Below are 20501 nucleotides of genomic sequence, written 5' to 3'. Positions count from 1 at the left end.
CTTGTTGCCAAGGGGGAGGTGGGGTAGGGGAGGGATGGATTGGGAATTTGGGGCTAGTAGATGCAAACTATTATATAAAGAATGGATAAACAAGGTCCTACTATATAGCACAGGGAACTATATTCAACATTCTGTGATAAAACATAATGGAAAAGAATATAAAAAAGAACGTGTGTGTGTGTGTGTGTGTGTGTGTGTGTGTGTGTGTGTGTGTTATTGAATCCCTTTGCTGTACAGCAGAAATTAACACATTGTAAATCAACTATACTTCAATTAAAAAAAAACCCACTTCTATCTCTTAATACTCTTTTCACTGCTTAATTTTAGAGCACTATATTTTCCTGTAAAGATAAATTTTGTGCATGATTTTACCACTACTTTGTCTTACTACTCAAGATTCAAAATATTAGATATTAAATTAATTTCATTAAAAATGAAATAAGAAGCATTCTATTTCTATATAGTATATGCAACCCTTCTAATATAAAATTCATCTACCCAAATGCTGGCTAAATGAATAATAACTTCATTTAAGCTTTCAGTGTTATTACAGCAAACTTTTAAAAATACCAATTGGTTGCCAATTCACTTAAACCAACTCTAAGTTCAAAGTAGCCAGGATAGGTATATTATAACAAGGAGGGAGCAAAACCTAACCACCTTAAATTATTATATGGAAATACCACCCCATTCTACTTCAGATATCAACTTACAAGCTGACCGACCTTAGAAATCTAATCCAAATATATATAATAAATAAACTGAGAACAAAGGTTTATATACCTTGACTAATGCCAGGGAACTAAGCAGTGACAGAGATGCCTACTCCCTATTACACTTATTTTCCAAAGAAACCCTTTAGAACTTAGAAAAATAAAGTTAGGTAATCAGGTTCTACAGTCTATCTTTAGTTTCTTTTAAATTTTATCCATTTTAAGTCCAAGCAATTAATAATCCATGCTAATTAAATGAATGTGAAAAAAAACATTATCTCACAAGTTGAACTGTAGTAGAACTATGATATAACACAACCTTTTTCTCAAAATTAATCCCTGCAATCTCACATTTATAAATGCATTTCACACTGACAAAAGTGATGGGAAAATTGACAGAACTTGCGTTGATCCCCACTAATAGATCAAGAAACTTGGACTCTGAAAGATTGTAATTTAGGTCTCTTTTTTAACTATATTGACTGTTTTCTCCTTTCATCTTTAATTTCACACTTTCCTTTAATAAGATCTTTAAAATAAACATTCTTTTTAAATTACAATGTTCATGTTTGGCCATTTGAAAACAGTATTTATAAAAGTCACCTAATATTTCATTAACATAAACTTCTTTTCAAATAATAAAATAGACCAATCAATGCCATGTTTACTAGAACAATGATAAAGAGACTGGAGGGGGAAAAAGACTAGCATACTGCATTCTCATTTTAACAATAAAACCATAAAGTTTACCAGAAACATCATATATTTGGTAACTCAGATCTTCTGGCCCCAGAATCATTCCATCAGTTGATTCCTCAATGCCTGTAGTAGTTCTTGTGGTTTCACAAGATGAATACATTACTTCATATTCCTTACACATATCATCTGCAAGTTCTCTATTACCTGTATTAAAGAAAACATACTGGAAGTGAATAGTAATTCTTTAAAATCCTATCTTTAGGCACTCTCAGCACAACAAGATTTTAAAGAATTCTAGCAATTGGGAAAATATCCACAAGATTTTAGGTAAGGGTCCAAAGGAGGTAAGTTTGACCATTATGGATAAGCTAAAATGATTAACAATAGCTTAAACTTACATAGTACTATCTATGTATAAGACAGCTTCATGTACTTTATTCACTTAATTCTCAGAAAAACCAATGCCAAATTAATTGCTATTGTTAATGTTTTACAGATGAAGGCAACAAGCATGGAGAGGTTAAGTCATTTGCCTAAGATCAAACAGTGAGTAAGTAACACTGGCAATGATGGTAGATCAAAACTAATTTAAAAATACCATATTGTACATGGGTTAAATGCTGAACCCAAAGATACAGCTACTGTCTGAAATTAGTGACAATCCATTCGTACTGGAAATAAACGAGAATGGTATACAAATTACATGTTAAACATTTATAAATATATTTTATCAAATAATCAAAGAATGTATTAAAAGTTCTATAAACTGGTTTGGCCGTATGTTTAACCAAAATGTGATTCAATCTGATGAAATATTTACGACTTACCCTCAGGATGAGACCCTGATGTGGCTGCTGTTTCATGCCAAGAGCTTTCAGTTCCATGAGTTACTGGAGTGGCATCAGTATTTCCTGGAGGTATTTCTTGCCATACTTTGGCATTAGGATTTAAGCCAGTTCCTTTAGATGTTACCTGCTAAATATTAAAAGGATCCATTTGTTAATTTTAAAGGTCAGAGCAGGGCTTCCCTGGTGGCGCAGTGGTTGAGAGTCCGCCTGCCAATGCAGGGGACACGGGTTCATGCCCTGGTCCGGGAAGATCTCACATGCCGCGAAGCGGCTAGGCCCGTGAGCCATGGCCGCTGAGCCTGTACATCCGGAGCCTGTGCTCCACAACGGGAGAGGCCACAACAGTGAGAGGCTGGCGCACCGCAAAAAAAAAAAAAAAAAAAAAAAAAAAAACAGTCAGTGCATTAAAATTATAAATTTAGACAAAACTTTTCCATTACTTAAATGTGAAGAAAATCCCCAATAATATTATGTAATCTAATAATAAATATTAAATAAACAATATTTTAAAGTTTTTGGCTCAACTTGAAAATATAAACCTTTTTAAGCAGATGAACTTGAAATGTTTATATGTAAAATTTAGCTACCTATATTTTTATAAAATACTATTAGTATAGAAATACTGCTTTACCCCAACCTACTTGCAAGTATTGTTAAATTTATTAAATCTATTCATATATCTTTGATGTTAGTGTGTGTTTGAGTACCTAGAACAAATTTTTGAGTTATCTACAGCAATTTTCCACAGTACCATTTTTATTGCCATCTAAGCTGTGATAGAGAGTCTGAATGATTCCGTAAGTGGAAATTTTTTCCCAAGTCAAAAATCGCATTCTGCCTTATGTTACAATGCATTATTTCATTTGTCCTGAAAGTGTATTTTCTTTTTTTTAATTAATTAATTTATTTTTGGCTGCGTTGGGTCTTTGTTGCTGCCTTCAGACTTTCTCTAGTTGCGGCACGCGGGCTTCTCATTGAGGTGGCTTCTCATTGAGGTGGCTTCTCATTGAGGTGGCTTCTCTTGTAGTGGAGCACAGGCTCTAGGCATGCGGGCTCGGTAGTTGTGGCACGTGGGCTCAGTAGTTGTGGCACACAGGCTTAGTCACTCCGCGGTATGTGGGATCTTACCAGACCAGGGCTGGAACCCGTGTTCCCTGCATTGGCAGGCGGATTCCTAAACACTGCGCCACCAGGGAAGCCCAGAGGATTTGTTTTCTTTCTGCTGGATGACTGCACAGTAAGACAACCAATCTGGTATCACTTAAAATTTTCAACGTGGGTTTCTGGAGAACAAGTAGGGAATTTTAGCCCTACTTTGCATCATAGAGGATTTGTGGTTAGAATAAGATCCCTCCTTCCACCAACCCAGAGCCAAGGCTAAAGCTGACAAGTTTTCCTTTTCTCTGAGAAAGCTGTTTTTTCCCCTAGTTTATCTTTTGTCCTGTCTCTAAGCACTGCGATGAAAATCTAAGCTCTGGGCCACTAAAGATCAACAGATGCATTAGGGGCAGGACCTAGGTTTAACACCTGCTTCTTTCTCTGGATTAGTACTTCCTGATTTTTTTGGTCTGAAGATTTCATTTGCTTTCTTACCAGCTTAAAGCTCTGCTTAAAACATAATTTTTAAAAATTAACCACCTTCCCAGTTGTTTTCCAAAATCTCAAATTCATATTTCTTTAAAAGTACCAATACTGTCTTAAGAAAGCTAAATTGGGGACTTCCCTGGTGGCGCAGTGGTTGGGAATCCGCCTGCCAATGCAGGAGACACAGGTTCGAGCCCTGGTCCAGGAGGATCCCACATGCCGCAGAGCAACTAAGCCTGTGCGCCACAGCTGCTAAGCCTGTGCTCTAGAGCCTGCGAGCCACAACTGCTGACACACAGGTGCCTAGGGGCCATGCTCCGCAGTGGGAGAGGCCACCGCAGTGAGAGGGCCGCGCACTGCAATGAAGAGTGGCTCCTGCTCACTGCAACTAGAGAAAGCCCGCGTGCAGCAACGAAAGCCCAATGCAGCCTAAAATAAATAAATAATTTTTTTTAAAAAAAGCAAAATTGAAGAGAAATTCCAACAATTGAGAGGCAACTATGGTATAACAAAGATCCAGTTTACTCTTCCACCCAGTAACTGTGCAATCACTGACCCCAGTTTCCTTATTTTAAAAAATATAATGGGACTTCCCTGGTAGTGCAGTGGTTAAGAATCCACCTGCCAATGCAGAGGACATGGGTTCAAGCTCTGGTCTGGGAAGATCCCACATGCCGCGGAGTAACTAAGCCTGTGAGCCACAACTACTGAGCCTGAGCTCTAGGGCTCTCAAGCCACAACTACTGAAGCCGGCACGCCTAGAGCCCGCATGCTCCGCAACAAGAGAAGCCCCAGCAATGAGAAGCCCGCGCACCACAGTGAAGAGAAGCCCCTGTTCACCACAACTAGAGAAAGCCCGCGTGCAGCAACAAAGACCCAACACAGCCAAACAAAATAATAAATAAATAAAACCTTCATTAGGTAAAAAAAGTAAACAAGCAAGTTTTAAAAATATATGTGTGTGTGTGTGTGTGTGTGTGTGTGTGTGTGTGTATGTATAATGCCTATTCTACCAAAACTCCTTATAGTTTCTACACACCTTGGACACCTAACTTCATGTGTGTTGGTCACTACTTCCTCTTTCCCTCTTGTTATTTGTACATACTTCTATTTTGTTACCACTGTAATAGTTTATTTAAGTAAGTGTTCTTTGCAACCAGGCAGTGGGCTCAATGAAGAAAAGGTAGAAACTGGGTCTTCTTCTTCTATTTCAGCTATTAATATAAACCAGGCCAAGAGTACACTTTCAACTGTCTATTTGAATGGAACAGTAGAGGCATAGGTGCAAAACAAAACAAACAAAAGAACCCAACTAATGTTTAACTATTGTATTTACCCTTCTGATGTGCTAGAAAATCAGAGTTGATACAATCTTCCTTGTTTTCATGTGCCTGTTTAAAATGGAAGTCTTACATTGGAGTGGGTCTTGGCTTTTTGATTTCAGGGCTGCTAAAAGCTTTTACAATAAACATCAAAACCAATAACAAAATGTCAAACGTAGCAAGGGAGCAAAAGCATCTTTAAAGTAGCACCAAAGATGAATAACCAAAGCAACATCTTCGCTTAGAGATGTTAATTCACAACTACTTCATATCATTAATTAGCTCAGGCAATAAACAACCAATTTTCTTATAGTACCACCAGGTAGCCCCACCAGGACAGGTACCCAGGTATTATTTAAAAACCTCTAGGTATGTAATTCCTTGGCGCTCCAGTGATTGGGTCTCCATGCTTCCACTGCAGGGGGTAGGGGTTCAATCCCTGGTCGGGAAACTGGGATCCTGAAAGCCTCACGACTTGGCAAAAGAAACAAACAATCAAAAACACCTCTAGGTACCAGTTTTTTCTTTTTCTTTTGTTTTTTTAAATCTTTATTTATTTATTTATTTGGCTGCACCGGGTCTTAGTTGTGGCACGCGGGATCTTCTTCGCAGCATGCAGGAACTTTAGTTGCAGCATGCACAAACTTTAGTTGCGGCATGCAAACTCTTAGTTGCAGCATGCATGTGGGATCTAGTTCCCTGACCAGGGATCAAACCTGGGCCCCCTGCATTGGAGAGCGGAGCCTTAGCCACTGGACCACCAGGGAAGTCCTTATGTAGCAATTTTAGAATGCAAGTAAACTTTACATTTGCCCCTATGTAGACATGTGAACAGTGCATGCTTATCAGTTAGAATTCAGAATCCACTCTGGCTAAATTAAACAGAAAGGTAATTTATTAAAAGATAGTGTCAGGCTTCCCTGGTGGCACAGTGGTTGAGAATCTGCCTGCTAATGCAGAGGACACGGGTTCGAGCCCTGGTCTGGGAGGATCCCACATGCCGCGGAGCAACTAGGCCCGTGAACCACAACTACTGAGCCTGCACGTCTGGAGCCTGTGCTCTGCAACAAGAGAGGCCGCAATAGTGAGAGGCCCACACACCGCAATGAAGAGTGGCCCCCGCTTGCCACAACTAGAGAAAGACCTCGCACAGAAACGAAAACCCAGCACAGCAAAAATAAATAAATTAATTAATAAACTCCTACCCCCAACATCTTCTTTAAAAAAAAAAAAAAAAAAAAGTTCCGGAAGTGCCCTGATGAGGAAATCACTAACCCTGCCACCACCAAGCAGTAAACGCCAAAACTCAAATCCATTACAACTTTTATTATTACCAGCACCAATGTCACTTCTCCATTAGGAACTAACTCAACCTTGTACTAACTCCACTTTAAGCTGACCACCTCTACTGCCACTTCCGTCTATAAAATGGAAGTTATGAATAGAACCCTCATTTCCCTACATTGTATATTTTCAAATAGAAGACATCTGTAGGTGTGGTCTGACTAGTGGCTCTTAGTAACATGCCTGCATCCATCCAGATACAAGGGAATCTGGGAATTTGCGTTTTGACTAGTACGTTCACTGGAGAGGCCTAACTCATAATATGGGCATTTCTGCAAATGTAGAAAGCTACTGAAGAATTGGGAGGTCCCAAATATGATAAAGAGATTAAGGCTAATATTTAACATACAAGATATATTATGCCACGTATACTTAATTTATAAATAAATACCCAATATTGGGGAATTATGATTAAAAAACTTAACTTTTACTTACTGACGGGATGTACTATTTCACTGAGCATTTAATAATGACTCAAAATAATTAACTAGATGCCTTTCAGCAGCATACTACCCATAAATCTGATGTCTCCCTTGCTAATGGTGCCAAGAATAATCAAAGTGTGAGGTCTATGGCATATAGACGAGCAGTATTCCTGTGCATGTTTATATTTTTCTCTAGACTAGTTAAGAGTATACACTCTAAAAGCCATTAATGTACAGAAGAAGACGTATACAAGAATGTATATTGCAGCCCTGACCCCATTAGTGAAAGACTGAAAATAACCTAAATATCCATCTATAGACAAATGGTTAAATAAAATGTAGTATATTTCATAACATAGAATACTATAAAAGTTTTAAAAAAAAGGCCTACATACACTAATGTGGAAAGTGCTCCAAGGTATATTATTCAGTGAAAAAATTCAAGTTGCAAAACAATAAGCATTTTGGTTTTTATTCATATTAACAAACATAAAATCATTGTGCAGATAAACATATTGGTATGTAAAAACAGAAAAGGTTTGGAAGGTTACTATTAACAATAGAACTGGGGACTTCCCTGGTGGTGCAGTGGTTAAGAATCCGCCTGTCAATGCAGGGGACATGGGTTTGAGCCCTGGTCCAGGAAGATCCCACATGCCGCGGAGCAACTAAGCCCATGCGCTACAACTACTGAGCCGGCGCTCTAGAGCCCGCGAGCCACGACTACTGAAGTCCACGCACCCTAGCGCCTGTGCGCCGCAAGTAATGAGCCCACACACCCCCACAACTACTGAAGCCCACACACTCTAGGGCCTGTGTGCCACAACTACTGAGCCCGTGTGCTGCAACTACTGAAGCCCATGCATCTAGAGCCCGTGCTCCACAACGAGAAGCCACCGCAGTGAGAGGCCCACAGACCACAATGAAGAGTAGCCATTTCTCTGACTGGAGCAAGACCGCCCACAGCAGCAAAGACACAATGCAGGCAAAAAAAAAGAAAATAAAACAATAGAACTGCAAACTAGTAAGAGATCTACCAAACAGGGAAAAGGTACAAAAACAAGCAGGAATAATTAATTGCAAAATGTCAATTTTAGGGAATTTCCTGGTGTCCAGTGGTTAGGACTCCACACTTCTACTGCAGGAGGCACGGGTTCAATCCTGGTCATGGAACTAAGATCCCGCATGCTGCACAGCATGGCCCCCCACCCCCCAGCCAAAAAAAGTCAATTTTACCGGGACTTCCCTCGTGGTCCAGTGGTTAAGAATCCGCCTTCCAATGCAAGGGACACTGGTTTGATCCCTGGTCGGGGAACTAAGATCCCACGTGCTGCAGGACAACTAAGTCCACGTACCACAACTAGAGAGCCCACACACCGCAACTACTGAGCCTGCGCGCCACAATTGGAGAGAAACCTGTGCGTTGCAACTAAGATCCAATGCAGCCAAAAATAAATTTAAAAAAATTTTTTAAATGTCAATTTTGCCTATTGAACTACTTAGTGCCATTTTGACAAGTATAAAAAGAAACAACTCACTGCTGTAATTCATATAACTTTGCTAAGAGTTGGCAATGTTTATCAAAAGCCTTAAAATTATATATTCTCTGGTCCAGAAATTCTACTTGTCAGATTTGCTCAAAAGAAAGATATACAAAAATATAAATACAAAGATGTTCATCACAATTTTATAATAGTGAAAAGTTAGAAACATTCAACTGCTATGGTCTGAACATCTGTGTAACTCCCAACTTCATATATTGAAATCCTAATGCCCAATGTCATAGTACTGGGAGGTGGGGCCTTTGGGAGTTGCTTAAGTCATGAAAATGAATGAGATTAGTGCTCTTCTAAAAGAGAGTCCACAGACCTCCCTAGTCCCTTCCACCACTGAGGACACAGTGAAAAGGCACCATCTATGAACCAGAAAACCCTCACGAAATACCAAATCTGCTGGCACCATGATCCTGGACTTCCCAGAAATAAATTTCTGTTGTTCATAAGCTACCTAATCTGTGATATTGTTATAGCAGCCCGAATAGAACAAGACACCAACAAGAGAGTGAGGATTTGTTCAGTAACTGTAGTCCAGCCACATACAGAATATCCTAGAGCCTTAAAACCAGATTGTATATAAAACTGATGAGACGTGAATAAGTTCTGCGGACTGTATCAACGTAAATTTGCTTGTCTTTACATCATACTATGGTTAAGCAAGGTGTTACTACTGGAGGGACCTGGGCAAAAAGTACACGGTACCACGCTGTACGTTCTGGGGACAACTTCTTGTGAATCTATAATTATTTCAAAATAAAGTTTTTAAAAATGGAGAAAAAAATATAGAAGACATGGAAAATGTTCACATTTTGAAGACACTTGGAAAAACAGTAAAGCAAGTTGCTATCTTATGGAAATGATTCAAGTGTGTGAAATAATGCACAAGCACAGAAAAAAGTGGAGAGGGAATTCCCTGGTGGTCCAGCAGTTAGGACTCCATGCTTCCGCTGAGGGGGCATAGGTTTGATCCCTGGTCTGGGAACTAAGATCTGCTTGCCGCATGGCATGGCAAATAAATAAACAAACAAATAAATAAATAAGGTCATAACACCTTTGTAAAGCAATATGTCAATATTGATGTGAAAAACTTTTAAAACATTCACTATTTGAGCTACCACAGAGAATATTAGCCTAACAGCTTTATACATAAGAATGTCCTTTATAGAATTACTCAATATAAAGAAAATTTGGAAACTGAAAATGTCCATCAAAAAAACTTGATGTGGGGACTTCCTGGTAGTCCAGTGGGTAAGACTCCGAGCTCCCAATGCAGGGGGCCTGGGTTTGATCCCTGGTCAGGGAACTAGGTCCCGCACACATGCCACAACTAAAGATCCTGAGTGCTGCAACAAAGACCCAGCACAGCCAAAATAAATAAATTTTTTAATTGAAAAAAAAATTAAAACGTTGATGTTTTCATATAACAAATAATCTTTAAAATGACACAATAATGAATCTGACAAGTCAGTTTAATGAGAAAAAAGACTTAATTTTTCATTTAAATTCTAGATAACCATGTTTGACTCATCTTTTGACTAAGTTTAATGAAGAAGCCCAAAAAAATCCTTATCTCATTAAAAAAAAAATCCTTATCTCTCCCACAGAACTAGAAGTAAGCCCTTGAGGCTACAGTTATATAAAACATCTATTAAAGGATGTAAATTGGCCAAGTGCATGCTGAAACTATCTGCCAACATACACATATGCAGTATGTAAGCACAAAGATACTCTCAAATCACCACAAAAAAATTCAAATTGTCAGTCCATAAAACTAACAGATCAACACCTCTATCTCTAAGCAATATATGCCATTATCGAATAAGCCAAAAGCAGTCCTTATGATTGACCCATTTTATGCCAGTTCCTATCTGGGGAAAGATACAAATGAAAGGAAAAAACAGAAACATAAATTTCTTGGCAAAATGATACCTTCTGGTCATAAAAGAGCAGTTTTAAGGTAACAGAACCAAGAGTTAGGAAAAAGTCACCATAAATATGGCAAAACCATCTCTTTGGTCATATATAACTGTTTGTTTTACTTACCTATTTACTATCAGAAACAGAAATCCCATGCCACTTAACCCTACAAATGCTGAAAAACAGAAATAAAGTATAGAAATTGATTAAACTTATTTGCCTCATGGCAGATCAATCATCCAGGTTTAATTTTTACATCTCCAATACTGAGAGGACAACACCACAACTACTTTAAAAAAAAAGTGGGGTGGAATTCCCTGGCGGTCCAGCGGTTATGACTCCGCAATTCCACTGCAAGGGGCACAGGTTCAATCCCTGATCAGGGAACTAAGATCCCACAAGCTGCAAGGCACAGCCGCCCCCCACCCCCCCCAAAAAAATAAACACCTGTCATTTCATCCAGCATGAAACTTCAGAGTCCTACTAGAAGATGCTTAGGGGCATTTTATAGAAAGTAAAAATGAAAAATGGGAATTTTTCACCCATTCTGACAAAGAAGGATAACTAACATTTATGGAACACTTAATTCATCTTCATAACAACTACATTTAAATTCTATCATCTACATTTTGTAGATAAGGAAAACCTTACATTACCTAAAGGTAATCTGCCCAAGGCTGCACAGCTAATAAAGACAGAGCCAGAATTTGAACCTAGGCACTCTGCAGAGTCTGCCACTATACTACAGTTGCCTCAGAGAAAACTTTAAGACAACAAGTTACATACTATTTAAGGAATATTACAAATCTCCTCACCAAGTCTGTAAAACAGTCCCTGGCCCCAGTTCCAGCTAGAGTGTCTAACAATACAGAAGAAATGGATATAGAAAATAGACACCAGATAAGAACTAGAGTACCCAGGGCAGAAGTCAATTCAGCTCTGCAATGATTTCTATCTTAGGGCCATGGTACAGCTAATTTTCAGCTATTAAAAAAAAATTTTTTTTTAAAAGGTAAGATCCATGGTAATTTATGCAATAAAATTTACCCCCTATTACAAAGCACTTACCCTAACTTGAATTATTTTGTCCGCAAGCTCCACAATGGCAGTGACCTTGTCTATGGTTTACTCTTCTCTAGCACCTTGAACAGTAACTAGCACACAGGAGACCAATAATAAAATTTATATGCTATATGAGAGTTTCTTAAACTTTACTGTGCATAAGAATCATTTAGGGATCTTGATAAAATGCAGATTCTGATTCAGCAGTTCAGGGATAGGGCTAGAGAGTTTGTATTCTAACAAGCCCTGGGTAAAGAAGTTACTGAGGCTCACACTTTGAATAGCAAGGTAACTGGACCAACCTAAGTCATTTGCCCAATTGTCAAAAATCAGGATTCACTTACTCCACACCTGGAAGGAAATCTTCAGTTTATTCATCAATAAAACTATTACTGCTGATCCTCTAATATCAGAGGGAAAGACAAGTTCCCCCAATTCCCACTTCCTCAGTCATATGACAGATGATGAGTGCTTAAAACTCTGGGGGAGGGCTTCCCTGGTGGCACAGTAGTTAAGAATCCACCTACCAATACAGGGGACACGGGTTCGAGTCCTGGTCCCGGAAGATACCACATGCTGTGGAGCAACTAAGCCCGTGCACCACAACTACTGAAGCCTGTGCGCCTAGAGCCTGTGCTCCGCAAGGAGAAGCCACCGCAATGAGAAGCCTGAGCACCGCAATGAAGAGAAGCCCCCACTCGCCGCAACAAGAGAAAGCCCGAACGCAACGAAGACCCAACGCGGTCAAAAAAAAAAACAACTAACCACCTTTGGGGGAATCATGGATTGATCTGAAGATATAATCAAAATTAGACTTCTTCCTAAAAAGTTCTTCATATGAGATTCATAATCACCTTACTGTTAAAGACTAAGAACCCAATTAATAGATATTTAGCATTTAAATAGTCCTCAAAATACCAAGTCATTTTACTTCAAATTGGTCATCTGATAAAGCCAATAGCTAACCATACAAATGAACTCAAAAAACCTCAAACCTCAAATATCAGTACTAAATATCAAAATAATCCTTTTCAAAAAGGGCACCTTTTAATTCCTAGTGTGTATAGCCAAGTCAGCAAACCATTTGTTACGAAAACTGAAATGAGATATTTCATAAGTATATGTGAAAGCAGCAACTCACTTATGCTTATTATGTACCAGACACTAAGTGCTTTACATTGACTGTCAATCCTCTTAACAACCCTTTGAGATAGATAATAATTATAATATCTCATATATTAGTATTATCCTCAATTTACAGATAAGGAAACTGAGAAACACAAGTTAAACAACTTGCCCAAGGTCATACAACTAGAAAGTTGCCTAACCTGAGCAGGCAGCCTGGCCCCAGAGTCCATGTTCTTAACCATTCTTTTATGCAACCTTTCATATAAATGTATCTTATTATTACTCAATCACTGCCCTCCTATTTTTTTCCTTCCTCCAACTCAAAACGATAGAATAACCCTATTTCCCTTGGCTTGCTCAACTGCAAATTTTTGTAAATCCTATAAATTTACATTTCCCATAGCCAATTCAACAACAAATACTTTAGTACCAATTTAGTACACTATCTTCCCTTGTTAATGATATGGAAAAACAACAACCAGCCAAAAAGCACACAGTAAATCTCTGATCTCCTCTGAAAAATTATCATACAAACCAGGACATTTTTGAGAATAAAATGGGGTGCGACATCTGTTCCAGAAAACAGGTGTACACTATGACTGTCCAGGACAAAATGGGAGGTATGGTCACTCTACCCATTTTGTAGTTTGCACTACCTAGTGGTATGAAATACTGGCCAACTATGTACTATACAAACCCTGGATTACTCCTGACTTTTCTGCCCTGACAGAGAAAATGCTTTTCTCTTCCCTCAATAATATATAAATCAAACAAAACTAAATTCCTCATCCTTGGCTCTATGCCTATGTTCATACCATACTCCTAGTAATATTCATCTAAAGTACTCCTGTCTTTAATTTAGAGCCAGTCGTTTATAAATACAGAGACATTTTCTGAACTAAAGATTGGTTCAAATGTCCAGACAAGGCAACAGACGAGAGGAAACATGAGTATGTGGTATTCAAGTTTCTTTTCCTTACATTTACTTACACTTATACATTAGAAAAAATATTTTTTTCCACAAGAGCAAATATAAAGTGCCGATTTGCACTTTATCATTTGTATTTCTTTAAATCTTGCATATAAATGAGTCTAAATTTTAACAGTCCGCAAGCTTCATTCTCATTTTAAAAGTTTTATTTGCCCAATTGATAATATACTCAAACTATAAAAAATTTAAAGTAAGGTAATTAACCTGTTTGGCTTACAGCAAAACAATAACGATGCTGGGATTCAAACTCAAAGTTATACGTCTCTTAAATCAGTGCTATCTCACAGTAGCTTTTGCAATTAATAGTGCTACTATCATGTAGTTTTAATAAATTTCCCAGAAATACTTGCTGTGATGATCACATGATAGTGTCTGTCAAGCCTTTACCTAGACTGTATTACAAACAAGGCTTAATACATAAGCACCATGAACACAGGGCTTCCTTCCCTGGTGGTGCAGTGGTTGAGAATCTGCCTGCCAATGCAGGGGACATGGGTTCAATCCCTAGCCCGGGAAGATCCCACATGCCGCGGAGCAACTAAGCCCGTGCGCCACAACTACCAAGCCTGTGCTCCAGAGCCCCATGAGCCACAACTACTGAAGCCCACGCACCTAGAGCCTGTGCTCCACAACTAGAGGAGCCACCGCAATGAGAAGCCTGCGCACTGCAACGAAGAGTAGCCCTGGCTGGCCGCCACTAGAGAAAGCCCGCGTGCAGCAACAAAGACCCAACACAGCCAAACAAAACAAAAAAGAAAACAAAAAAACCCACCATGAACACAACCTAAACTGTCAGAAGAATCATTCTCAAATTACAGATAAGAAGTTGAGGATCAAAAAAAGTTGTCACTTGCCTCAGGTCATAGCTAACATTTGAACCCAGGATTCCAAAACCCTTACAGAAAATCATAGCGCAAAACACAAAAGTTTACAATGTTTTCAAGACTGGAAACCTCCCTCAAGAATTGAACTTTAAAGAAAACACAACTTAAGCAAAACACAGACTATAGGAACAATATATTAAAATCCTACAAGCACTATCAGAGCTAAAGAGTCACTTTCCATTTTCACTTAAGGATATTCGAAGTGGAAGCTTAAAAAAATTTTTTTAAGACTTCACAATGATAGCTGCATTCGTTTCCTAACTTCCTCTACTTTCCACTCCTCTGCAATACAGACACGGACCCCATCTCTACCTACAGGGTCTAAATCTTTTTTTAAGCTCTTAGGGAGAGACCAAAATTACAGATTTCAAATGTTCATGTCTAGTACTAAAGATCACTTCCATTAGCTGAGAAGTAATATAGAGCTCACAGACAGCCTGAATTGATAGAAAATAGTTGAATATCAATATTTCTAGTTACTGGTTTTTCACATACTGTAATTTGAAGCACCATGAGGTACTTTTACATCTTTATATTCACTTCTGAGCATTTTATTCCACTTTTCACACTTCAAAAATAATTTCTACTTCATTTTCAGCCCATTATATTTGAAAATATTTCTTTGAAAATGTTTATCCTTTTTAAAACTCTGTATCCACCTCCAATAAATATTCCAAAATCAAATTGTTCAAAAATCACTCAGCTATTCACTTATTTATAATTCTTCTTGGCAATAATTTCACAATTCGTTAAGGCACTTTCTTCTTTTCAGTCATTTTTGAAAAGTCATTTCAACTAAGTCATATCCAATAACTTTTTATAAATATGTGATTATTTAAGCTAATGGGAAAAAACTGAGTACTATACTTGAGGTAAAAGGCACAATACTTCCCATGATTACTGAAATATAAAATCAATGAAAAATTATCTAGGCAAATATCTCACTTACTTCAGATTCTAAAGCTAACCTAAAATTTAAAACGTTATCACCTAAAAAAGCAGAAAACTTCAGAAGTCAGATAAATTACTTTTAAAATTGTATAAGATCTGGGGGAAGAGGGATTTACTGTTTAATGTGTACAGAGCTTCAGTTTTGCAAGATGAAGCTTCTGGAGATGGATGGTGGCAATGGTTGCACAACAATGTAAATGTACTTAATACCACTGAACTGTACATTAAAAATGGTTAAGATGATACATTTTGTTATGTGTATTTTATCATAAATTTTTAAAATTATGTGAGAGTATGCATCCTAGGGTGCATAAAAGTCACTGCTACCTAAATAAGTAGTTATAAGTATTCATTTTTAGGGAAAAACTCAAATAGAGACAGAAATCCAATTAAAACATTGCCAAACAACTAGAGCAGACATAATTGGCTGGAAATACTGGAGGGAGAAAATGATCTGAAAAATGAATAAAATACTGGCAAACCATAAAAACACGAAAAGATTGCAAACTGCCTCCTTGGCGCTCAAAAACTTAAATAACTCTCTAGCAGTCAGAAGAACACAGCAAATTGCTGTTTCAAACTTTCAGAATTTTTTGTAACCGAATTTATGTTGGAACATGTTTGACAATTTGGTATATTATCCAAACGTTTTTACCTCTTCCCAGACAGACAGACACGGTATGTGTCTCCTTCAGAACAGAGATGAGATAAAGACAATAAAACTACTGAAGTCAGTATAGCCCTTTGTCTGCAAGACCAAGTTTTAAAAAAGGTACATCTAAGTATTACCTAAAATAGGATTCCTAGTCTGCCTATAGATTTCTATTGCAGTATACTGCAATTTAGAGTTCTAATTCCACCTTCAATATTCACTAGCTGTATGATCTTGGGCAAGTTTCTTAAATTTTCTGTGCCTTAGTTTCTTTATCTCTAAAATGGCGATAATAATCCTACTTACCTCATAGATAGGTTTGAGTTGATGTATATAAATGTATACATGCAAAAAGACTTAACAGGCCTGACATATCAATAGTGAGCACAATTCATGAGACCACAACTATTATTATATTATTATCATTCCTATTACCTATCCCACTGATTCCAGTTATAAACTAGTTAAGCTGGGGTCTCTCCAGAAAAATGCACACAAATAAAAGATTTTGAACACAGCTGCAGAGGACTCATCAATCCCAGATTAGAGAAGTCCTACCAAAGCAACTTAGTTGGTAGTAAAGTGGTTATTAACCTCCCTCATGCCATGGACCTCTTCAGTAGTCCAATTAACCTATGAATCTCTTCTCAGAATGTTTTTAAGTATATGAAATACACAGGACTACAAAAAATCAGTTATAGTATAGTTATGAAAGTATTTTAAAATTTCTAATTTAGTAATAAATGTTTCTTTACAAGTGCATTAAACAAGACTTTTTTTTACATATAATAAGGAGCAATGCGCGTAAACATTTCAAGATATCTGCAAAAACTGTAATATGATATGAAAACACTTCTCTTGTTGCATCCATTGAAATGTCAAGAATTTTTAATTCTCTTCAATTCTAGATTTCAATTAGAAGCTAGTGAAAATAAACAGGCAAATTTTTTTTTCCTCAACCAAGTTCACGGACTTCCTCAATTCCATCTAGGGACCCAGATTAAGAACCCCTGGCTTATTGGAAAGTAAGTGCAAAAATAAGTTTTGGAGTCTGTGACTTATGTTCTAGAAGCCAGACTTCAGACTTTAGTCCCCACATTATTTACACCTGAATGACCTTAGACATCAAACTTCTGAACTTTGGTTCCCTCATTTAGAATAATTCCTACATCATGAGGTTACAAGGATTGAATATTAGTTAACAAAATGCCGAAAGACCAGTATGTTATATTTTATTGATTTTAATACCATATAATTAGACCCAAATATTTAATGCCATTGTTAATTTTCAGTAAAACTCATTATATGTGAAAAATTAAAAACCACATGCTGATTTACAAAGAAAATGAAAATATTAATTATATGTAACATTTTAGTGAGAGCTATGATTTGGCTTCAGAATGACCTGTATCTAAATCCCAGTTCCACTACTTTAGTCTTACTAAGTTAAACTCTCCACCTCAGTTTTCTCATCTATAGAACACTGCAAGGTTGTTTTAGAAACGAGAGGATCTAGCTTAAACGGTCAATAAATGGAGTTATTATTAAAGTTCACATTTTAACAAAGCCAAAGCAATCAATTTGGACCTCAAAAGTTTATTCTGGAATTCATGTTTATACAACTACAACTTCACAGTCCTTTGCCCGGCAAAACACATACACACTTAAAACCTGCAGCATTTGCTTGGCATAACATTCCTAACACAAACTGGCACTGCTTGAAATCAGATATGATTTCTTATTCTGCCTAAGGAAAACAACGAGGATAAAAAACGATCAACAGAATGGATTCAATAATTTTAAATCTCTTCATGATTTACTTGGAATCTTTACTACCAAGGTTGGAATACTCTATAAGGTAGCTGTCTCTTTAAAACCCAATATAAAGATATCAAATTTATCAGCTACATATTGTCGGTTAGATTAAAAAAAAAAAGGCAGAAGCATGTGTCTACTTTATGCCAGAATACTATAGATTAAGATTCCCCCCCCCCGCCACGTCCGTCTGAAAAAAACCCGCCATAGACTGGCTCCCGATCCATTATACAACCTGTAAATTCCTTCCCTCATTGAAAAGATTCTTTTTGTGGGCACAGTTAACAAGTGCCAAGCTGCGAAGTTGCAGCTTTGCTGGTTTGACGTTTTCACAATGCAAGAACAATATGATCTGGAATCTACTCAAAGCATTAGCCAGGCAGTCAGCTGATGCTCACTGCACACAAGAGAAAGACAGAAATAAGAGAAACTGAACCTCGTAAAACCACTACGTTTTAAAGCTAAAATAGGCCAACAGCAGATGTTCCAGTTAAAGTAATAAAAGTATTTCTATTGTTAAAATAACAATTAAAAAAAAAACCAAACAACCGGCTTTCCCCGAACTAGGTTTCGCTCGTTCTTGAAATTTTCCTTGTAAAGGGCTCTTATCCGTTCATAAAATCAGCCCCTCACCACGGAGCGGCTGCCTGAGTTAACTTTATACAGCCAAATCCTACTGGCTTCTCCTCCGTTCACAGTAACTCGCTTGCCACCCACAGAACGTTCCAGAGATCTAGGGACGGGGACCAAACAAAATTTGGTGGGGGTTGCTAAACAGAAGCTTTCAACTTTCTTTCCCAAACACTTCTACCGAATTTCACCTTCCTGCCTCCGCAGCCCCACATGTTGCTCGCCTGCTCCCAGAGGGCCGCGCGAGGCCTCGGTTCACCCCGGAACGCGCCCACCTGATTACCCTTTTCTCCGCAGACTCCGCCCTCCCCGCCCCCCCCCCCCCCCCTCGCTCGCCTCCTCTAGAAGGTCCATATGGGACGCTTTCCCCTTCCTCCGATCCTCACGCCGCACCAGAGAAGCCTCGATACTCCACCTTCGGTTCTCCCCCGCCACGGCGCTCGCCTCTCACAGCCTCCTAAAGTGCTGCGAGCGCGCAAAGCGGAGCCGCGGGCCTGCACGGCCCAGGTGCTGTGTCAGCCTATCTGCCGGTTCCGCGCCGTGTACGGCCTGGAAAGTCACATGGCGCTGGAACCGGCCGGCGCCTTCACACTCCTGCTCTCCTCAGAGCAGGACGAGAATCCCAAGTCCACTCACCTCCACGAAGAGCAACATGACTTTCTCCGCTCGGCCCAATCGTTCTCGCCGACGCGACTCCAACTGGCTTACAGGCCGGAGCCCCAATAGCTAGGATAAGGACACTCGCCTGGCCCCTCCACCCGGCAGCGGACCCGGCTCCTCCCCCGCCGTCAGCCGCTGCGGCCTGACCCGCCCAGTCCCACCTCCCTTGAAACAGCAACTGTTTCCGGCTCTAGAGAACAATTGCTTCCGGGAGAAGAGAAAATCCTCGGCGCGCTCAACTTTTGCGCTACCTTTTCCAGCCGCAGTATGGACTGTACTATCATGTGGCCGGGGGGGGGGGGCGGGGGAAGCGATCAGAGGAAGGCACCATTCTGTGCCACGGGAGTATGTAAAAATTTTACAGGCGCATTTTATCCCTGGCGAAACGGATAGTTACCATGGCCATGATAACTCCGCAGTTCTCGTGGCCCAAGACCTAGATCTGATAAAAAGCCGAGCTTGTGCAAAATGTACTGAAAAACAACAAGCCCTGCCGAAAAGGCGGCGGCTCTCAGGGAAAAAGTAGAGAAGGGAAAAAAGCAGCAGTAATAGTAAATATATTAACAGCAACTGCTGTACATTAAAGGCCTACTACATGTCTGGCACTATTCTAAGTATTTTACGTGAATTAATCTAAACAATCCAACGCAATAATACTATTATTCCTATTTTACAGTTGAAGGAGCTCTCTAGAACACACTTTGCCCCAAGTTCCCTTGAATTAGGTAACCACATCTCTGCTCAATATAATCCTATTTGGTAGTACTTAGCCTGGATAGCCTCTTCATTGATGTTCTGCCATTAATTCAAATGAAATACAACAAAAAATTTTTTTAATTATCTTTATAATTTTCTGTTAGATGATCCAAAATCCTTATTATCTTTAGCAACACTTACTAGGATTTATCCCTCCCTTATCAGTCCCACTTCTATATCCTAGCTCTGACACTCATCGTTTTAAACAGTCATGTCTTGATCTTCTCCAATGGATTTTTTCTATTCTATTATTTCAAAAAACCTTCCTAAATTGAAAGTTTCATTTTTACCAAACTGTTATTATTTGCTTTCAAGACCTTACCATTCTGATCCTATGTAATCTCCCTTAACCTCAAATGAATCCCTTCATTTTTCATTTAGATACCAAATTAATTTCCCCTTTGAATTGCTGATATTTCTGTCCCATACTCTCCTACTCTGATCTGCAGTAAACTCAACATTACCTCATCTCAATTAAACCAGTCTCCTTACTTTTTCCCTGAAATAACAAACTCTGCACTCACCTCCAAAGCCATGGCTCATTGAAAAGCCTATCTGAAATGC

The 20501-nt window shown here is 38.7% G+C and overlaps 1 protein-coding gene across 5 annotated transcripts in view; it reads right to left on the bottom strand.

Annotated features, from left to right (window-relative positions):
• LARP4 (La ribonucleoprotein domain family member 4) overlaps window positions 1–19373 on the bottom strand; it is a 64083-nt gene extending 44710 nt beyond the window's left edge. For 3 of the 5 annotated variants that reach the window (XR_003791093.1, XM_029205258.1, XM_029205260.1), the window contains exons 1-3: window positions 19158–19373; window positions 2240–2387; window positions 1464–1616 (exon numbers count right to left, since the gene is read on the bottom strand). Coding sequence is in view for 4 of the 5 variants with exons in the window: in XM_029205258.1 (XP_029061091.1) it covers window positions 1464–1616; window positions 2240–2387; window positions 19158–19175 (319 nt within the window). In the remaining variant the exon portion in view is untranslated. Of the gene's footprint in view, window positions 1–1463; window positions 1617–2239; window positions 2388–10534; window positions 10584–11476; window positions 11563–11997; window positions 12011–19157 lie in introns of those variants that run through there. The other 2 variants (XM_029205261.1, XM_029205259.1) reach the window with 2 other exon arrangements.
• Window positions 19374–20501: the final 1128 nt, after the last annotated feature.

The sequence above is a fragment of the Monodon monoceros genome, unplaced genomic scaffold, assembly GCF_005190385.1.
Source record: "Monodon monoceros isolate NGI ecotype Baffin Bay Population unplaced genomic scaffold, NGI_Narwhal_1 Super_Scaffold_6, whole genome shotgun sequence".
Classification (NCBI taxonomy): Eukaryota; Metazoa; Chordata; class Mammalia; order Artiodactyla; family Monodontidae; genus Monodon; species Monodon monoceros.
The sequence above is the reverse complement of the archived record's forward strand: the minus strand, read 5'-3'. Positions and strand labels throughout refer to the sequence as shown.